General features: G+C 43.9%; 1 protein-coding gene and 1 long non-coding RNA gene across 2 annotated transcripts in view; one reads left to right on the plus strand and one right to left on the minus strand.

The window, feature by feature from the left end:
- Positions 1 to 11,874, minus strand: part of RORA (RAR related orphan receptor A) — a 713,393-nt gene extending 701,519 nt beyond the window's left edge. Inside the window, exon 1 of the mRNA XM_047737890.1 lies at positions 11,653 to 11,874. Coding sequence (XP_047593846.1) covers positions 11,653 to 11,818 — 166 coding nt within the window. The 5' untranslated portion in view covers positions 11,819 to 11,874. The remainder of the gene's footprint in view (positions 1 to 11,652) is intronic.
- LOC125104952 (uncharacterized) lies at positions 10,737 to 13,683 on the plus strand. The gene is made up of 3 exons (XR_007128769.1): positions 10,737 to 11,395; positions 11,836 to 11,898; positions 12,232 to 13,683. It is a non-coding gene; the product is annotated as an uncharacterized LOC125104952 (long non-coding RNA).
- Positions 13,684 to 22,358: the final 8,675 nt, after the last annotated feature.

The following is a 22,358-nucleotide window of genomic DNA, read 5'->3' on the forward strand; positions in this document are numbered from 1 at the left end:
AGGTGATGAAAGAAACACACTGAGCAGTGAAGGCACTTACCTAATTTCACACAGTTAGCACCGGGCACACCTGGGCCTCTGGCCCACGTCTGCCTCACTCCGAGCAGACTTGCAACAGGCACGCATGCAGGTTCCCAACATGTCCAGCCCTCATCTGAGTCGCTCAGGACTGGAGCAGGCCTGAACCCGCCACTGAGGGGAGGCTGAGTGGTTCAAAGAGAGACAGAAATGGGACAAACAAGGGCTCCTGGGTCCAAACACAAGGCTCACCTGGAAGTTGAAGCAAGTAGAAGCGGTGCTTGCAGAGTCGGAAGGACAGAGCTGAATCTACTGAACAAGTGACCAGCTGGGCAGAGCCCTGTGACGGGGACACTCTCTGCACACTGATGAGCACTTACTTTTTGCAAAGCACTGTGGAGGAGTGAAAAGAATAAACCACGGTGCTGGTCTTCTTGGGGAGAATAGTCACCTCTCTGAGAAGTAACACCATAAGACAATAGAAAGGAATCTGGCAAAGAAAGAGGTTGCATGCTTACTGCATGAGCAAGGCCCACATGACTGACAACTGTGGAAGACCAGGGTCATGAGAACGGCAGGAAGGAGAGGGTGAGTTTCATCTTCCAGCCATATGGGAAACGATTGCAGGCTTACAAGCAGCAAAGAGAGATAGGGGCAGAAGATGGGAGGTGGGGATGGGAAGAAGAGGGGAAAGGTGAACACATATATGAGGAACAGGACTAAAGAAGGCCAAAGCCAAGACACAGGTAGAAGAGAATCATCAGAAGTGACACAGACCGTGGGCTTCACTGAGAGATGCCACCCCTAGAATGCAAGATCCAGGAAGGCAGGGATTGGCCCCTTCTCGTGTGCGGCTTTCACACGCAAGGTGCTCAGCAAAACTTTGTGGAATGAAAGAATGCCACCCTCGGGCTTTTTGACAGTGACATCAAATCCAAGCAAAGGGGATTCCAAAATCTCCATTCTAAGCCAGGCTTGGCAGATGCGTGTCTAAATGAAACAGGATATTAATGAGCATGTGCTAAAAGTGGCATAAAGATACCACATGACAAATAGTAAGTATTTACATTATTTTTCCCTCCCCCACCTCCTCCCTGAAATCATAATGAGTAACACCTGGAGTCCAACATCAGTTACTGTGGAAACACTCCATCTCTCCCGCCTTCCCTCCAACTGCCGGGCCATGGCTCACAAAAAGGCTGCTTCTACCTCATGCCCAGGACAGGGTTTTTAAAACTGTGAGAGGCAGCCCATAAATAGATCATGAAACCAATCTGGTGGCTCATGATTTGGATCTTGTCTTAAAATACCAGAGCAAAAATAACAGCACATCCCAGGTAAAGGATAAATATTTTACATGAGAAGTTTATTGCACACGCATGGGGTGTGTGTGTGTGTGTGTATGTGTACTGACTCACAAGGTAGTATGTTTCTCTCATTGTAGGTCACAGTATAAACACTTAGAAGATATTGCTCTGGAGGGGCAGGAAATTCCACTACTGGACATTTTTTTTTTTTCATATTTAAACTGAGTGACCCTTGTTTTCCTGACAATCCTGGCTGAATGTGGCTGTTAGAGGTACAGCTCTTTGGGCCAGTAAACGTGGCCCATCCTGTAACATCAAGAAATTCTGTGCAACATACTAAGTTCAGAATTAGTTCATTCCAAGTACACCCAGTTTCACAACATACAAACAATCTTTTTGGAGAAAAAAAAATAAGATTTATTTTTTTCTAGTTACAAAAGTAATACATGTGCAATGCAGGAGAGTCAAAAATACAGAAGAGCACAAAGGAAAAAAAACCTCACACTGGAGATAACCATTTTATCATTTCATTATTAAGGTGTATGTGGGTCTTTATTAATACACACACACACACACACACATACACACACACACACACACATTCAGACTATAGCTTTTTACAAAAATGATTCATTCTATGCACACTGCTATGAAGGTCATTACTTTTCACTAATAGATGACATTTTCCCTTATCAAGAGATATTTTTCTACTACAACATGATTTTTATTGGCTACATAGTATTCCACAGGTAGATTTGCTGGTGAGAGTCTCTATAAAAGGCACTGCCTTAAATCCTTCACCTTGAGGAAAGCAGGCAGCCGCCAAGAGCCAGCCTCCCCCACTCCACCCTCTGGCTGCATCCAGCTCCAGTGAGCACCCGCCCCACTGCCCCCAGGCTGGGACCAACGACAAGATGCTCCCCTCCAGAGCCTCTATTCTACATTCTGCCAGATCAGCAGCGCATGAGACATGGGCACTATTTTCACTATGCTTTAGGATGGCTTTACTGACACCACCACCAGTTCACTGGCTAATTTTGCTACAATAATAAAAATACCCAGTGGGATCTGAAAACATAACCGTTATTGATAATGTTCCATTATTGATGCACGGCCAACATAACGTGCGCTGACTTTCAAACATGTCAACTACCTCATGCTGGATGAACTTGTGTACACATTGTGATATTCTCAGGCAGCTCTCCTGGCAGGGGAGGACTTTGAATCAGTACCTTACTGGAATTTCTGAGCATCTCGGCACAGCTCACAAGGGCCAGGGACCCCGGAACCCTTCCACAGAAGAAGAAGACCCGTATTCTTGTCACAGCCTTGCTACTTAGGAGGAATGGGACCTCGGATGCATTATTAGACTTCTGTGAGCATCAGCTGGAAGGAGGAGGCCAGGCTAGATGATTTGTGAGGCCCCTTCTGCCTCTAACAGGCTTTGGGCTAAGAAAGCACAACCAGCGCCTACATCATGAGAAAGAACCACACACCTAGCACACACCCTCAAGCTCAAGATTAGGAAACAAGCTCGAGGAACTTGCTAGAGCCTCTCAGTGTCACAGCAATTCCTCTACTGATTCTCTGTAGGGCCTCAAGAAATTTGGGAGCCTCACTAATCTTCAACCTTCCTCTTCCATGCTGTGAAATGTTCCGTCTTCTGGGTTAACAGACTGCTCTATGGAAATTATCCAGGTTCCCGCTTTCTGAAGACACGTGCTCATCAGAAGTGGGCCACGAGGGCCAGAAAGGGTAAAATGCAACTTGCAACTTCACGCTTGTCCTCACTGGTCAACTAAAATGATCAGTAAAAGAAGAATAATTTTTGATTACCAAAGCGTTTCATTTGCCTTTGCTTTCCAATGCTTCATTACCTGGACAATTGAGAGTTATGGGTAGCTCGTCCTCCCCGATGCCCTGTCCTTTCAGACATAACATCCCCATCACACAAACGTTCCTGGGAGTACACGCTGTATCCTTACCACGGCCTTCTTTCCATCCACTGGCTTCGTGACTGTACAGTGAAAATGAAAGCAATGCAGTTTATCGAAGAGTTTTTAGACTTGCTAAATATACCCTTGTTTCTTCTGTGATTTGTATGTTGAAAATCCATTAACTTCTATATAGACAGTCTTCTCCAGGACTGGCATCGATCGTATGGGATGAGAGAAGCTTCTCTGCTTTTGGAAGGGCAGAATCGCATCTGGTTGTCTTTTCTCCGTCTTTGTCCATTTCTCCAGGTTTCTTTAAAACTAACTGGAAGAGTCAATAAACATGCCCGCCAATTCCCTTAACACACTAGGAGGCAGATTACCTTGCCCTTCAGACCTGTTCTTGTTCTGTGTTTCCAAGTATTCCCTTACCTGCCTTTGTCAATTGGCATTCTCGACAAGTTCGTCATAACTTCTCAAAGTGTCAACTTTTCCTCTTTTCATTGCCCTTGTTAAAGATAATTTAAAATTAGAAAGTCACATTCCCCGCCATTTCAGAGTCAATGCTAATTTCATTTTCCTTTGCATAGAAGTCTCCTTCCCCCTAGAGATTCCCTTCCTCATTCACAGCCCCCACTCCCCGAGCCCCAAACAGGCATTCTTCATCCCTGTATGCACTTTCATTCCCCTACTGTGCCCTTCTTATCTCTCCCCCAAAATACTTCACCCAGTAAAACACACTTTAGCTTGTGGTTCTCCTTCCTTCACTCCACTTCTGAGAGAAATGTCTGTGTCTGGAGATTGTAAAGTCACCTTCAGGAAAGAGGCATACAGTTGGCTGTCAATTAATCAGGATAAGACAGAAAAAAATTACATCGTGCGCAGCTTCGCTTCTCAGTACATGCATTTATGCTTTGGGGATCAAGAGGATTTCTCCCACACAACCTAAAATTCATATTTATGCCTTTTGTTTGGCTATAACTAATTCTCTACCTAGCAGCACAGTAGTTAATAGTCTGGATTATTGAAAACAGTGATTACCATAGCTCATTATAAATTCAAGTGTAGGTCCCTCATTTTCCCCATTCTGTCTCACCTCCGTCCTTCGCAATCTGCCTATTTATCCTTGCTAGCGCTCTTTGCTCATAAGTCCAGTAATTTTATATTCTGTAATTTTTAGCCACACATCTAGTTTGACATACAGATTTTAAGCCAGTTTATTTTCCCCCATTAAGCACAGACCCAAACGTCACCATTCCTGTCACGTATACAATTCCATCGAGTTTCAGAGTGTCACTTATACACAATTTTATTTCTTCTTACTTCTTTCACACACGCCTACCACTTACGTACAGCAACTTCACTACATTCATATTTCATAAACTTCATCAGTATTCAGCCAAATCCTCCCCCGAAGTAAGCTAGGTATTTTTAACAGTGCGCTGCCTCTTTCACAGGCTTGAGGATCCTGTACTAAGTGGCACCCTTCCTTGCACCCCAAAGGAGTTTCATCCATTATGGTCTGTTCGTGGATGGAGGAACTTCCTGATTATTTCAAAAAACTTTCAGCTAGTTCACAATCGAAACTCAAACACCCAGTTACATTGCTAGAGAGGATTCGAGGCTGGCAGATTATAAATCCTCTATGCCCCAAGCGTTGCTACTCAGTTCCAGCCTCTGAGCGAGCTTCGGGGAAGAACAGCACCGGTACAGAGACTCCCTGGCCTGGCCTGCAGTCCTCCGGCACCTTCAAGGGTGGAGGGGACCTGTACTCTCAACTGGTGGTGGATACTGGAGAGGCCTCTGTAGCCAGCCACCAGGCCCTCAGTTCTGAGGATGAGACAATCACCAGGAAAACACAGGACCACACCACTGTCAACATGTCAGAGCACGTAATGCAATAAGACAGAGAGTAATAATGACATGTCCACGGAGGCCATACACATCTGGTAGGGGAAAAAGGAAAATAAACAAACAAACAAACATAAAACAACCATTCTTCCACCAACACAAGGGAATTGTTACCTGTAATTCCTTTTCACATTGGCATGGAAAAATGAAAGCAAAAAGCAAGCCACGAGACATGGCACATTTATTCCTCATCACCCCCCATTCAACCTCCTTGATGCCCTTATTCCAAAAACAAAATAATAATAATAATAATAATAGTAGTAGTAGTAGTAGTAGTAGTAGTAATTGGACTGTCACAAAAGAACACCCTAGCCCCTAACATGAATTTGCAAAGCTGTGACATCAAGGATACCAGAAGATAAACACAGACTATCATGAAATCACGTGGGAAGGCCCTGAGAAAGTCAGCCTCTGATGGTGCCGTCCCGGGCACGCTTTCCATACTGGTCCAGTGAACAAAGGCCCAAACTTCAAAGGAGAATTTCCTTTGGGGGAATTAAATGCTCTTTATTGATATTCTTGAAAGTCTTCCCACCAACCCTAGAATTTCCTAGTTTCTAGGATTTATGATACCCTCTCAATGGTATCATAGATAAGGAAGAGGCAAAATTACCCATCATTTTCTATCTACCAGAAGTTACATAATGCTATGGAAATACATTACATAACTTATTTGTAAATACAACAGTCTTCCTAAACATCTGGGAATGATTTCACATTCTCTGTTAAGGATGAAGAACAAAGGCTCTAGATTCAGGTTGAAATTTTCCTAGAAAGTAAAAACCTCAATTAACCAGAATCAACAAATTAAAGTGAATTTCCGTTTTGCTCCTTGCCAGCTAGAGACCAAGAAAGGCAAATAACAAAACATACTGATATTGAGGATTTAACAGAAAAAGAAAACAATTTCCAAGCTGGGATCAGGGCAGATTTAGTCCAATCTCTGGCACTGTCTCCATTCACAGTTCTATAATGCACAATCAGAATTCATCCTCAGAATAGTGACCCTGTGCCACTGTAAGATCCTCAAACCTCAAAGAAAGATTCGATTACATTCCCCATGTTCTTTCTAGGGTAGGAAAGGGGACCAGCACATTTAAAAGAAACATATTCAAAAAGAAAAAGACAGAAAAGATTCAGTTAATCTACTGTTAGCCAGAAAAACTAATTCATTAGTAATGCCTTGGTACCCTTATAGAAAAATCATGATTTACTGTATATTAATCAACACTTGAACACTGATTATCTGGAGAATTTTTTTAAAGCATTATTCAAAATGATTCACTTTTATTTCTCTTAACATACGTTTTAGTAAGGTGGGTGAAAAATTTAACAGTTCATTTCCACACCAACACTTCCCATTATGAATCACACAAACAGACACATACACACACACAGGCACGCACACAATATTCCCCCCAACAACAACAAAAATACCCACATTTTTTTAAATGATAGAAGAGAGAACAATACAGAGAAAAAGAGACAGAGACACTGTTGCTAAATTTTCAACAAGGATGATAGTCTTCCTATTCAGAAAGATACTCCACATTCTAGGTTAGGTTTACTCTGGTACCTTAAGGCCTTTCAAAGCGGACTCTTGTTGCTCCCGAAGAATCTATCACTAATCTAGGATGATTGATCAGGAATCTCCCTGAGGGAGTGGACGGTGTCTACCTCGGAGTACCTGAACAATGGCTCAAGGAAGACAAAGAGGGTAAGCAGCAGGTTATGTCAAAAGAAGCAAGCTGGGTTTTCTATAAAATTTTAGTCTTTGGCACACAGGGCAGTCATATTATAATTTTTCCCCAGACACCTGAAGTGTCATTATGTATCTTGCTTCTACGAATACATAAGTACAGAAGCACGATTCATTAAGTAGATGGACGATGAGGGCGGAGAGGAGGAGCACTCTCAGAAAAAGCGGCCTACGCTGTAAGAAACCATACCACACAAAAAGAATTTTCAGTGACATCCAACTCAAGTCTGCCCTTCCAACAACACACCACAACTTTCTGGAAGCAAAAATGGGAAAATGTGCATCTTGTTGTCAGAAGTGACAGGAGTGTGGCCCAAGGAGAAGCAGCCATGGGCTTGTCTCATGTGCATTCCAAAGGTTAGCTCTGGACACGGGTTTGCTTCCAAAAGCAATTCAGCTGTCACCCAAAATCCTCAGAATGTTTCCCCTGGGGGCACGATTACAGCAAATGAAAATTCTCGGAACATCCCTACATCCTGCCTAGGAGCAGGATGTGTGGAACTAGCAGTGTGTGCTGCACCCCTGACCGCCAAGACCTCTGCTGTCTTGAAAACACTAGATGAAGGGTCTCAGCGGAGGGGGATTCCACACAGACTCCGTATTTCAGTTTTGGAAATGGAGGCATTTTCTAGAAAAAGCCAAGGCTCTTCGTGATGCTAGTAGGTTCTGGAAAATTCCAGCAAGTGACTAACATAAAAAGAGTCTGCTATAAATGTTTTAGCCACTCAGGATTTGACTTCTGGATTAATAATTCAATTCATTTTAAGAAAGAAGGGGTAAGCAACAGAAAAGTTATCATATCTATCACCAAATGCATTTTCTAAAATTATTCCATTTTTTCAGGGTATAATTATAAAGGTTTTTATGAGCAATTTACCAGAAAATTAAAAGTCCCTTAGTTTAAAAAACAATCATTCCATCCCTCTGGCAAAGGATTTTATCCTAGCCAGTAGCTCTTTCAAACTATGGGGCATCACTTGTTCACTGTGGAGAGCCTGAGTTAGAAAAGTTGATCTAGAAAAGGTTATAAACTGCCAGGCAAGAAGGGTACCTACCAGAAAGTGAATCAGCCAAGACAGAAGGGGAGGAGTGGAGGCCAGGCACTTTGGTTATGCGGTTGTAGAAGTCCTAGGGGCTACAAATAAACTACAGGCCTTGTTAACTGATTTTCAGTCAATCTAAACTGAGCCTCCAGGGGGTTCAATCTCAACCCAACTGAGCTTTTCAATGTTAATCCCATCTTTTGGTTTCGATTTTTCCCTTAGGTCGGCCTGCCCTAAAAGCCTTCAACTTACACATGGGTGTTCCAAACCAACTGCGTGCCACGCAGCCCTGTAACGATAACTTTAGGAAAGTAAAATATGTAAGCTTCTCGCATGCATAGAATAATGAGATTCTGGAAAAGGGGTTTTAATAACAGTTATGTCACAATGCTTACAGCCCCCTGAAGTCCCTGAAAGCCTTGTTAAATTAAAGATTCGCTGTGGTTTTTTTCCGTTTCATTCTTACTTCCCATGTTGCCTCTTGCCTTTCTTTTTTGCCTTCCATTGTGTTGTAGAGATGGTACTGAACAACACCAGCCATCGTTAATACCACCCAGAAAACGGGACAGTTTCATTACAACTGCTAATGTTCCCTGCTAGTTTTAAGCACGGGGGAGGTCCGTCTTTCAGATTACAAAGTCACACATCTGATTCTAGTAGCGCAGGCACTAAGGGGACGCAGCCCATTCACACGGGGACTCCCAGGAGTTAGGCATTCAGCAACAGCTTCCAGTCTACCTAGGTAATGTCTCATGAGGTCACCTCAATGTCATGAGAATCCAGACCACAGTTTCTGGGGACTGCAAACACTAGTTGGCTGGAAGCAAACCCTGCTACCTCTCTGGAAAGCATCTCCCAAATCCAAAAGCTTCCCATTTCACCCAATGCCAAGAACTCCATTCAATCCTCCTTGAGGTTGAAAATGCTAATTATAAGGTGATGATGTTTGCTTTTCCTTTTGAGTTGTGTGCCTTTCTGTTTTAAGTATTAAAAAGGCGTAATCACCTAGTGTGTAGGTTCATTTCTTTCCGATATTGTAATTTATGCAACATTAATACTGGATGCCAGCTCCAATTTTCTTGCTGCTTACACTCTGGGAGCCGACTTGCATATTCTGCCAACTCCATTACATCATCTGAAAACCCAAACATTTCCCATTTTCAAATCACTCTCATCTACCAGGCATACCTACACTTTCTCTCTTTTTCTCCCTAGGTCACACACACAAAGATTGGTATCCCTGAGGAGCAGACACTACATCTGAGGTTAAAGTCTGCAAATGCACATAATTTCTGGAAGCTATTACTACTGCTGTGTTAGCTAAAGGATGCCTCCATCTCTGACCTTCCTTTTTCCATTCAGACTGTTACATAACCTAGTGCCTGCGTGCAGGATGTGAGTTGAGTGTTTGGGCCTTACCTCTTCTCCCTCCCCCTAGTAAATCTCCGGAGAGATGGATAAAGGGTTGGTTCAAAGGAGAGTGAGCAGACGGTGACCCTCTAGGGGACAAGGGGACAAAGGTCAACAGGTCAGTTGTACAGGGTGCATCCCACCCCTACTTTGTCCCTCTCCCCTTTTTGCTAAGCCTGGGGGCTAGTGGTACTGAATGCCTCAACGTTATATAATTTGCAAGAACAGCAAGTTACGGATTTGTTAGTTGGTTCTACAGCCTGCCACCCTGATCTCTTCCAAGAACACCTTCTGGCAAGAATGACACCTGAAGATGCTAGTAACAAAGGGGAAGGGTAGGTTACGAGAGAGGGGGGGTGAGAGCACAAACCACAAATTAGTGTGGCTTCTTATATTCTATTCGCCCCCCCCCCTTAAAAAAACTCAGAAACACATGAAGGGGATTTTCTCCAGTGTTTCTGATTAACCCTGTTACATAACCCGCTCGCATTCCAAATCCACCGTCTCAGGGTCTAAATATACTCTTTGCAGCCAAAAGCTCTCCACACACAAACTCACGGAGCTGGCGGCAGGACCCGGCCCCTGGCCCTGATCCCCCTCCCTTCCTAGCCCTTGCTGCACCCCCCTCCCGCTGAAACCGCGGTTCCGCGTGTTCACTCCTCGGAAATCGCCTTTAATTAAATGTTTTTCGTGTGTGTCATCCTGATGGCTTTTACTGTACTCGAATTCCGTGAATGGGAAAGCGCCCGGACAGGGGGTGTGGCTAAGGGGGGGGGGTGAATACTGTAAAACAGCCAGCACATGATCAGCCATATTCCTACCTCCAACTATAACATCGAGAGGAAGGGAGCGGCTCCCGGGCCCCCACTCGCCTCTCTCCAGCCCTCCCCAATCGCCGCCAGAAGCCCAGTGTCAAGAGGAGGGGGCGCGCTGGGCCGGTGCCCAAGCCCGGGCTGGAGATCCTCCTGATCCCCAGCCCTGGGCTGCTCGCGCGAGCCCGCTTCCTCCGGAGTGACAGGCGTGATTTATACATTATTTACAACAGTAATTAAAGCCGTAGCTTCCTCCTGTTCTTTGCAAACTCCAGGCGCAATCAAATAAATAATCCCCCACCTCCAAGAAAAAACCCCACATCAGGTTCCGACACCTTTAAGAAAGAGAGAGTGAGCTTTCCCCAACACTCGACTTTAGGAAAAGGCAAGGAGGGGGCAATGGAGTCTCCCGCCCCCCCCCCTCCCCGCACAAACGCTCCAAAATGAAGTGTAAAAATCGCTCGGGGGATGGGGGGGGGCATCTCTCGCACTATCCAACCAGCATCCAACTCTCGCTGACCATTCCCAGGTTCTTGCAGAAACGCTTGAACCTCAGAGAGGGAAGGATTCCCAGGGCAGAAATAAGTTTGGGTGCATTTCGAGCTTTCTGTTTCTGCTTGTTTGCTTTTGCAGCCGCTCACTCCGAATGCGCGTGGAGCGCCCCACAGCACCACCGCCCTCCGCGCGCTGGCGCGCACACGCCCCCCGCCAGCCTGGGCGCCCGGCTGCGAACCCCGGGTCTGCAAACTTGAGGATCTCCCCTCGTCGCGCTCGCCAGACAACTTAGCGAGCACCTCACGCTCCCGTACCCCCCTTCCTCCAGCCCTTCCTCCAAATCCCAAGCCCACCGTCGCGTTCCAGAGAAGGTGCCCACGTCGCCCCCAGATCCAGGAGCGCCCCCTCTCCACCCCCGGGGCTTCCCAGGTCGCTCACTCCTCCCGCACCCCCTCAGCTCTGCGGGGGACCGAAAACACACCCCGCCTGGGGCAGCCAGGGCCGAAACTGTCAAGAGGAGAAAAGGTAAAGAGGGAGGAGGGTGGCCATAAACGGATTTTTTTTTTTTCTTCTTAAAAGGACACTGCCGCTTTAAAAGTTTCTTTCCCGGGCCCCCACTCTCCGGTTCTCCGTATTTTGGGGGAGCGTATTTAATTTGGACTACGCGGCTTTCCTCCTCTCTTCGCAGAAAAATCAAAGCCAGGGGGTGAGCCCGCCGGCTGTCAACCCTCCTGCCTCCTCCCCCGCCCCCTCTCCTCCCGCAACCCGAGAACGGGCTACAAAAGTTTGCAACATTTCTGGGGGGCGGAGGGGGGAGGGGAAGGGGGCTCTCCGGGCTCGGGGCGCCGCTGCAGGCTCGCGCGCGGCCCAGACCCCACGCTCCGGGCGCCCGCTCCCGGCCGGCCCCCGCTCTGCTCCCGGGCTCCCGCCGCCCCCTCCTCAGCCCCTCTCGCAGCCTCCTACCTCTGCTGCTGCTGGAATAGCTCTGTCTGCGCACTGGGGCGGGCGGCTCGCTCTTGCGGGCGGATTCCTGGTTCAGCGGGGTCTCCCTGGCGCCGGCGGCCGCGTCCGCGCCGCTGCTGCCCGGCTCGCTGGCGGCGGGGTCGGGGGCTGCCGGAGCTGACTCCATGTTTTTTCCCAATGTAGAGATCGCTGGAGATGGCGAGCTCCGAGACTCCCTCTATCTTCTGTTTTCAGAGCAACTCTATGGTACCAAAAAAAAAAAAAAAAAAAAGTGGGGGGGGGGGAGAAAGAGACCGGGGAGAGCTGGAGGGAGAGAGCAGGCGGCGGCGGCGGGCGAGCGAGAGCGCGAGGGAGCGCGCGGAGTGTGTCTGGGTGGACGTAAGTGTGCGCCCGAGAGGGGTTGGGAGGCGGGTCTGGCCACCGGCAGCGCTAGCGAGAGCTTCTCCAGCCGGCCCCCACACCCACATTCCCCACCCTCCAGACCCCAGACCGAGAGCCACCGACTGGCTGCCAATTTTGGGGCGGGGTGGGGGGTTGGAGGGGAGAGGCTCTCTTGCCCCGATCCTCCCCTTTGCCCAGCCCAGAGACAGAAAGGAGGATCAGCGAGATAATCCTGTGCCTACTTCTGAGAATCTCTCGGGAACAGCACTCGTCCCCATCTGCAGCCAGACTGAGAAGAGACAAATGCGATCATCCACGTTGGGGAATCGCAGGTAGCTCCCTGCCAGCCCACCCCAGAACTGAGGAGAAAGTAAAAAGGAATTCGACCTGGCCCAACACCCCAAGGAAGGAGGACGATGGGGGGACGTGGCACTTTTTACTTCGGGATGGGACGCCCAGTGGGTTTCCAGACTTGGTTTGATACATCTGTGTCTAAAAGAGGCTTTAGGTCTTGAACCGCCCGGTACAGCCAATTTCTGGTGTGGCTGAAAGAGGTGGCTTTCAGCCCCTTCCCTGCTTTCTCTGAGAAGGATCCAGAAACCACTTGGCAGGGCAGTTTCTACTGAAGAAAACTTTGGCCTGTTTGGTTGATGACTATCTAAGCTGGTTGTAATATGGCGTACTGCATCTAGTTCTGTGTGGCTGCTAATTGTCAATTCCCATTGGTAATCTTACTATTAAACCTGCAGTCTCATCCATAAAAGATATACTGGAGAGGCATTAACAATGCCTCGGTGATAAAGTTCAGATAATTAACAGCTCTTAATAAGTCACATCATTGTAGACATCATTCTGCACCTCCCTTCCATTGAAACACACCCATCACATAGTAGGTGTTTAATGATATCAAAGGAAACTAGAGAATTGCATCAATATTACCTTGACCCCAAACTCCAATATGAAGGGACAATACAAACTAAATGAGTAGAAAACATTCAGGTGGTATTAGCCTGACTTCTCTGTCTCAATGCTCAATTCACCAATTCTTCCTGACTGCCCAAATACTGATGAAATAAGTACATTTTTAACATACACCCCCACCTTCCTTTCAGAAAGCTCACAAAGTTTGACAATAAAAAATATTATTATATACCAGAAGGTGGCATAAATATGTGTATTTAGGGGGTTGGGATGGGAGAAAGAAGTAGGGAACATTTTCCTTTTTCTACCTTCCTAGTTTGGAAAAAGGCTTTTTAAAAATGGGGGAGGGGGGCTTGTTAGATAATTCCTTAAGATGAACCTCCATGTGCCAAACTTCACACATGATTTGTGTTACTGTTACTGATATTGGTCTGATTTCAAATACACAATGCTCTTTGCCGTGGTCTGTGTGTTAAATCAGCAAGACCTGTGGTCCACTCTTCGGAGTGATGTAAATGAGATGTGAACGGTTCTGATACCTTAATCCAGTCTGCAAGGATCCCTGGCTTTAGCCTGTCTGTTGGCGCCTACAAACAATGCCCCGATTGTCTCCTCCATCCCAAATCAGATGTGTGGGTTCCCCCATACATCAAAGCACAGATTTCCAGAACAGCCTTCACACCATTTACAATTGGTTAGCCTGTTAATAATGTTCTTGATGTAATTGACCTAGCTTGTCACTCTTGACTTTTCTAAGTAAACAAATATATCAAAGTGCACAGTTTCATAATAAGCAAGGGCCTCTGGAGAAGTGAATATCTTAAAATATATCCACTGCTCCATATTTATTTTAAAATATTTTAAACAATTTTCATATTAAATTTCACCAATAATTCTATTTGGGATACAAGTGGCTCAAAACATATCCCTGGCTCCTTTTTAGGTACCAGTAGCAACTCATTAACATTTTTCTGGTTAAGTCTATTCACCTGAGCCTTCAACTGGTTCCTTTCTTGTTCTCCTTTGACTAAGCTGGTATTTGTTCACCCTGGAAAGACCTTCCTGAAAATGGCCCTAGTGACCTTAGTCAATTAAGACAGAATCCATATTCCCTTCAGCGGCAAATTCCAGCTCCAAAAAGCCATTCCTCCTAACTCTCTAAAACAATTACTGTTTCTGCGATTTAAAACAACTGGGACCGAAAGTGCTTTCCCCAAGGGAAAAATAAAAGTGAGTTAGATACATTCCTTGACTGTCAATCATTGTTACTAAAGTATAAATTACCCAGATTGGGGAAGCATTTGAAACCTGGAAAGCACAGTGATTAGGTTTATATATTTTCCTTCTCTCATGCCCCTTGTCTGCTTACTAATTAAGGCTTTCCAATTTTTCAAATATTTGGAAAGATGGAAGCCTTCCTTAGTCTCTGCGTTGACAAAGGGCAATAATGTTTGCTTAAAAATGGTTATTTTACTTTGCAATACTGAGTTCTCTGACAGGTGATGGCTTAGAAAATCTATACTTTGTAAAAGAGATAAGCCTAAATCCATTTTTTGCAGACTGTTCTCTCCCTTCCCAAATTCTCCAGGACTCTCCCTATCTCTTTACCAATCCCAGGCTTCCCTCTTGATAACACTAGTTTTTCTCTTATTCCGACCTAATTCCTGGGAACCTCCAAGTGACTTTGACTCCTCTCTCTCACCACTGGCCCTAGCTCTCTACATCTTCACATACTTGCCAAGTGCTTTAAATTCTACCTCTGTGACCTGTGCCCTTCCTTTCCACAGCCACCACTCCAGTTCCAGACATTGTTCACCTACACCATTACAGTAACCTTCCAAATAACTGGCCTTTAGTCTTATAACCATTCTAATCCATCCCAAATAACACTTCCAAGTTAATTACCCTGAACTACAGCTCTCATTTCCCACCATGTCACTCCCCTGCTTACAAGACTTTAATGGCTCCCCATTGCCTATCCAATTAACTACTAACTAGTCAACACGGTATTCAAGGCTCTACCTCGCTTATCTCTGCACTCTTGCACCAGGGATGGCAAATTGATCTCATCTCATGAAGGAACTCCAGAGGTTGGTTGGAAAGGTGTGGGCTGTGATTAATTAATGCCGTCTCCCATGGGTGGAGGATTGGGACTGTGACACTCATGCAGAGTTTGCCAAACTGCCTTACATCCTTACATAATCCCTGCAATCCCTATGTAATCCTCAGACCAAGCCACGTGCTGCTTCCTATGCTTCCTCCTGCTTGTAGTGTGGGAGACAGGGACAGGTACCTCTTCTCCCCAAATGCTCTTCTTGCCTCCTCTGTCTGCTGAAACCCTACCTATCAAGGTCCATTCTGAAAGGCAACTCTTCTGTGAAACCTTCTCTGATTTACCCCAAACCAAATATTTGAGCTTCGTACTGTTGACCCTTGAACAACACAAGGGCTAGGGGCACTGACCCACCGTGCAGTCAAAAATCCACATGTAACTTTTGACTCCCCCAAAACGTCACTAAGAGCCTACTGTTCACTGGAAGCCTTACTGATGACATAAAAGGTCAATTCACATTTAATTTCTCTATGTTTCATATGTGGTATTCTTGGAATAAAGTATGCTAGAGAAAAGAAAATGTTATAAAAAATTAATCATGAGGAAGAGAAAATACATTTAGAGTACTGTACTACATTTATTTAAAAAAAAGAAAGAAAGAAAGAAAGAAAGAAAGGAAATCCACAGATAAGTGGCCCCGTGCTGTTGAAATCTGTGTTGGGCAAGGGTCAACTGTACTTTGCCCCCCTCCTCTTAAGGCACTTGGCACACTTTATCTACTTTGTGCTGTTCTTGGTTGAACATTTGCCTTACTTTTCCTGGTAAAAGATATGTTCCCTGAAAATAGGGACTCTGCCCTTGCACATAGTAGGCACTCATTAGAATTAGTGGATTTGGGGATTGATAAACTAATCATCATGTAGCATGTCCACACAGTGCTCCATTACACAACAAGAATGAAAACCTAAGCATTTCAACTTTCAATCACTTGAAATAAGCATTTCCTTCCTGGATAAAAGATTAGTTGACATGTATGGGCTGTTAAAATTTATATATGCAAAAAAGTTGACAGTTATTTTCTTTGCATTTCGTGGAGAGGGAGAGCAGGAAAATTATGGAAATATGTAGTAGAATATCCTTGGGAGAGGGGAGCTTTCTACAACATGCCTAAGAACAAAGAAGACAGAAAATTAAAACCGAGTCCCAGACAACAAGTTTCTTTTCTTTCAAAAAAGGATCAAGAAGCTGAACTCTTCCGGAAATAGACGAAACTCAAATGAAAAAGCAGCACTGCTTTTGGTATGGGAGGGGCTCCGTCCTGCTGCAAGGTTTGGAGGTTCGGAGGCGGCCAGCCCCAGACACGAAAGTCTGGGGTGGGAAGAGCCCACTGTTCCGATAACAGAAGGAAGCCTGTAAACCTGAGGTCCTCACAGGTGGGAACAGGAGAGCCAGGCTCATCAGATGCTAGGAAATAATTAAGAAGATTCACTGTGGCTTATCCCCTGCAACTCTCTTCCCATTCTGTGAAAGAGGGAACTCAGATGCAGAGGACTACCTTGCTCCAGACCACCCAGTTAATCAGTGGCCTGACCTGGTAGCCTCAGAGTGGGAATTCCAGACCCAGCCCTGCCACTGAGGAGCGGTGGGTGGACAGTAAGTCATAATCCTTTCTAGGTCCATTTCCTCATCTCCAGATGAGGGTTGATAGGAGGATAGATGAGATGGTCCTTCCAGAATGTCTGCCACTCAAAATTTTGCTATTATTCTTAGTCATCTTATAGGATTTAACAAAATACTGTATAAAAACTGCCTTGTCCAGTATGGTAACCACTAGCTATGGGTGGCTGTTGAGTACTTGAAATGTGGCTAATCCAAATTGAAATATATGATATATATTAAAACCCATATTAGATTTCAGAGACAGTATACAAAAATGTAGGGTCTCACTAATAATTTTATATTGATTGCATGTTGAAATGACAGTAGTTTGCATCTATCAGGTTAAATAAAATATTCTGTTCAAATTAATTTCATCTCAATTTAACTTAAAAAACAATCTGGCTCCTGGGGACACCTCGGTCGTTCAGTCGATAACGTCTGCCTTTGGCTCAGGTCATGGTCCCAGGATCTTGGGATCAAGCCCCGCATCGAGCTCCTTTTTCCGTGGAGAGCCTACTTCTCCTTCTGCCAGCTGCTCCCTCTGCTTGCTCTCTCTCTCTCTGACAAATAAATTTTTTTTAAGAATTTATTTATTTATTTGACAGACAGAGATCACAAGTAGGCAGAGAGGCAGGCAGAGAGAGAGGAAGGGAAGCAGTCTCCCCGCTGAGCAGAGAGCCCAATGCGGAGCTCGATCCCAGGACCCCAAGATCATGACCTGAGCTGAAGGCAGAGGTTTTAACCCACTGAGCCACCCAGGTGCCCCACAAATAAAATTTTTTTAAAAAATCTGACTACTGAAAATATAAAATTCACATATGCTTTATACATCTATCAGATAGTGCTAATAAGGAACATATATTACACATAGTAGGTATATGATGATTTAATTAGAGTAATAACTAGTGTTCAACTGGGGTACCACTGGGTCAAGAGTTACATGACGTCTATCTTGGCATTTTACAAAATCTTCATTGAGCTCCTATTACTCTATAGGGAAAACAGAGACAGATTATGTCTTACAGAGAAGGTAAAAAGTGCACACCAAAACTAAGTGGCATTCAGTGATGAGCTACAACAGCCCTAGAGACGAGCATCTAAGTTGCTAAAAGTCTTGCTCAGGGACTGGAACACAAGGGACCCTGCCCTGGGCAGCTACCATTCCCTTTGTTAGCTTCTGAGCTAACAAACTGGGTGTGGAGACTTCAATAAGAGGAAAGCATGTGACAACATGAAAATGCCAAGGAATCTAGAGGGGTTTCCTGCAGCCTAGTGTTTGCAACCGGAAACACGTAAGCTTCACCTGGGTGAAGTGGAGGTGATGTGCTGGGTTCGTTGTCCTTCGTAGAACCATCAGAATCATACTGATTCTGAGCTCTCAAATATTTTTGGCGGCTTTGAAAAACATAAGGGTAAAGAAGGCTAGATTGTAAGCTCCTTGAAGGCAGGGACCTTGTCTCACTTGTTCACCTGGGCAAGCCCTGTGTCCAACACATGATGAATGTGATTTTTGACAACTGAATGAATGGATGAGGTATGGTTAAAAAAAAAAAAAAAAGGAAACTGAATACATCAACAAATAAAGGAATATAATTTATTGAGTACCTGTGTATTCTAGATACTTTCTCTCCTAATTATTTTATAGATTAGATTCTTCCACATTGCCATGAAACAATTTATTTCTTTAAAGTTCCATCTTCCCATCTCTAGAATGGATATGATAGCCTTTGTATTTTCGACTACTTAACTCACAGGAGAATTGATGAAGGTCAGATAACAGACAAAAGTGATTTGGAAATTCTTAGAGGAGTCTTCCTGATAGAATCATATTTGTGTTGTCCATCCAATATGATTGCCACTAGCCACATGTGGCTATTAAACACTTGATATATAGCTAATGTGATTTTTAAAACTGGATTTTTTCACTTTTATGTAGACTTGATCTTTCCAGAGCAGTTTTAGGTTCAGCAAAATTGAGCAGGAAGTACAGAGATTTCCCATATACTTCCTGCCCCTATACATTCACTGTCCCCCTCCATAGTGGTACATTTTTTACAACTCAAGAACTTACATTGACACACCCAAAGTCCGTAGTTTACATTAAGCTTCACTCTTGGTGTTGTACATTCTTTGGGTTTTGAAAAATGTATGATGATATATACCTGCCATTATAGTATTGAACAGAGGAGTTTCACTGCCCTAAAAATACTGTGTTCCTCTTTTTCATCCCTCTCTCTCCCTGACCCCTAGCAACCACTGATTTTTTTTTTCTTAAAGATTTTATTTATTTATTTGAGAGAGAGAATACGAGGGTCAGGCAGAGGGAGAGGAACACAGGGCTCAGTCCTGGGACTCCAGGATCATGACCTGAGCCAAAGGCAGACATTTAACTGATTGAGCCACCCAGGCACCCTATAACCACTTTTTTTTTTTAATTGTCTCCATAGTTTAGCTTTTTCCAGAACATCACACAGAATATAGTCTTTTCAGGTGGCCTTCTTTCACTTAGTATTTAATATGCATGTAAATTTCTTCCAAGTCATTTCATAACTTAATAGCTGATTTCTTTTTAGCACAAAATAATATTCCATTGTCTGGATATATCACAGTTTATCTATTTACCAACTGAAGGGCATCTTGGTTGTTTCCAAGTTTTGGCAATTTGAATAAAGCTGCTATAAAAACACCCATGTGCAGGTTTTTATGTGGACACAAGCTTCCAATTCCTTTTGGTAAATACCAAGGAGACTGATTGCTAGATTATAAAGTAAGAGTAGGTTGAATTCCTTTAAGAAATTAACAAACGCCCTCCCAAAGAGGCTGCACCATTTTGCATTCCCACCAGCAGTGAATGAGGGTTCTCATTGCTCCAAATCCTCACCAGCATTTGGTAATGTTGGTGTTTTGAATTTTGGCCATTCCAACAGGCATATAGTAGTATCTCGTTGTTGTTTTAACATGCATTTTCCTAAGGACATATGATACGGAGCACTTTTACATATGCTTATTTTCCATCTGTATATTATATCTTCTTTGGTGAGGTGTCTGTTCAGGTCTTTTGCCTATTTTTAAATTGGGTTTTTTATTTTCTGATTGTTGAATTTGAAGTGTTATTTTTATATTTTGGATAACAGTTCTTTATCACATATGTCTTTTGTCAATATTTTCTTCCATTCTGTGGCTTGTCTTCTCATTTTCTTGATACTATCTTTTGTTGGCAGAAATGTTTCTTTTTTTTTTTAAGATTTTATTTATTTATTTATTTGACAGAGAGAGATCACAGTAGACAGAGAGGCAGGCAGAGAGAGAGAGAGAGAGAGAGAGGAGGAAACAGGCTCCCTGCCGAGCAGAGAGCCCGATGCGGGGCTCGATCCCAGGACCCTGAGATCATGACCTGAGCTGAAGGCAGAGGCTTAACCCACTGAGCCACCCAGGTGCCCCGAAATGTTTCATTTTAATCATGTCCAGCTTATCAGTTATTTCTATCATGGTTCATGCCTGTGATGTATCTAAAAAGTCATCTACATGTTGAAAGCCATTTAAATTTTCTCTTGTTTTCTTTTAGGAGTTTGATAGTTTTATGTTATCATTTAAGCATATGGTCCATTTTGAGTTAATTTTTGTGAAAGATTGTACAGTCTATGTCTAGGTTCATTTTTTTTCCATGTAAATGTCCAGTTGTTCCAGCACCATTTATTGAAAAGACTATCTTCTCCCTATTGTATTGCCTTTGCTCCTTTTTAACAATCAGTTGACTATATTTATGTGGGTTTATTTCTGGGCTCTCTATTTTGTTCCGTTGATCTATTTGTCTACTCCTTTGCCAATACCACCCTGTCCTGATTACTATAGTTCGGAACTGGATTTTTAATTTTACTTAAGATCAAATAACTTAAATAGCCACATGTAGCTAACAGTTATCATATTGATGGTATCGGCTTTTCATTTCGAGTTTTAATCTTTTGAACTTCCAAGATACCCTCACATGGATATTCCCTCATAGATTGGATTTGATTCTATAAATATTTATTTTGCACCTGCTAGGAAAATGCTGTGAGAGATTCTAAGATGAATCAGATGGATTGAACATCCTCTATGAGGAGCTAAGACAAGTCCATCAGTATCTATACTTTAGATATTAAGTGTTGAATGCCTTAGGACACATTAAGATAAAGTCCTAGAACTTCAGAAGAAAGAGGCAGTATTGGAGAAATCAAGGAAAGCTTTTTGAAAAGAAGGTATTTCATGGGTTGTTTCAGGACTAAAGATACACATTTGGGAAGTGGGTATGGGTTATGGTTATGGTTATGGTTAAGATGAGCTTTCTCCAAAGAGAGATGGGTCCCTGACACCATCTGTATTCTCCAGGTGAACATATTCTTACTGTTGTATACAGACATTTTTCCACTGAGGAAGAACACAAGAATCCTCCCTATGCAAGGCAATGTCTCAGATGGAAGACATCTCACACATACATACTTTTCATTCTAGTCAGTGGTCGTCAAAGTATGGCCCCCAGATCATTAGCAGTAGCATCACCTGGAGAACTTGTTAGAAATACCAATCTCTGGTCTCATGTGCAGTGAGAATCTCTGGGGGTGCAGTCCAGCAATTTGTGTTATAACAAGCCTTCCTTGTGATTCTGTTGCACCCTCAATTTGAGGACCACTGTCCTAAATTCAAGCGCACCTGATTTATAAATGCACAGAGATAAACAAGTATGAATCCTAAAGGAGGGCTCTTATGAGAGAAGAGACCCATGCCCCTGTGTGCCTAACTTGGCCTATAACTAAAGCCACAACCACAAGTTTCCCAGCCCCAAGTAAGGAAACTTACCACAACTAAGCTATGCCTGTCTCATTATTTGGGTGGTAGTTACATAGAGAGTGTTTTTCTGTTCTTCCCCCAAAAACTTGGATAGAGCTAAAATTTAAAAATTAAAAATAAGAAAAAAGAAAAAGTAAAATAAAAAAAAAAGTGCTGTTGAACTAGCCTGGGGCACTGATGATTCAGAATGCCTGTTTCTGCCCTGGTGAAGATAGATATTTAGATGGAAGACCTGTGTGAAACTGAGTAAGAAGTCAGCAGGAAATATTTTCTGCTTAACAGATCAGAAGGGTGACAAAGACAGTAGCACTGTTCCAAAAAGCTACATCATAGTAGATATTATGGGTCAAACTTTCCTTTAGAAATAGTTCTGAATTGTCCCTCTCTCTCATGCCAGAAGAAAAGTAGTTGGCCCCAAAATGTAGTTGGACTTCTCACTAAATATTTTTTTTTCTATTTTAGGTATCTTAGTTACCTATTATACAAAACTGCTGCATAACAAACCATCCCAAAATTCAGTGGTGTACAGAACAAACATTTATTTCCAATTTTTATGTCTGTAAGCAAACTAGGTAGTTCAGCTGGCCTTGGCTCCAGGTGGCTGACTGGATTTGGGTCGGCTCTTTGCATCTCCCATTCTTCTTGGGACAGTAGTTGACAGAGGCCTGCTCTGTTCATGGCCAAAGGCAGGTAGGTACACAAGAGAGCAAGCCCCTGAACCAAGTACATTTCAAGCCTATGTGCATATCACATGTGCTAACATCCCATTGGCCAAAACAAGTCACATGACCACATCCAAAGTCAAGGCATGGGGAAGTACCCTTGCCCATGGACAGAATAGCTCAAGGATGTGAATGTGTAGCAC

This window comes from Lutra lutra, chromosome 7, assembly GCF_902655055.1.
Source record: "Lutra lutra chromosome 7, mLutLut1.2, whole genome shotgun sequence".
In the NCBI taxonomy this organism is placed as follows: domain Eukaryota; kingdom Metazoa; phylum Chordata; class Mammalia; order Carnivora; family Mustelidae; genus Lutra; species Lutra lutra.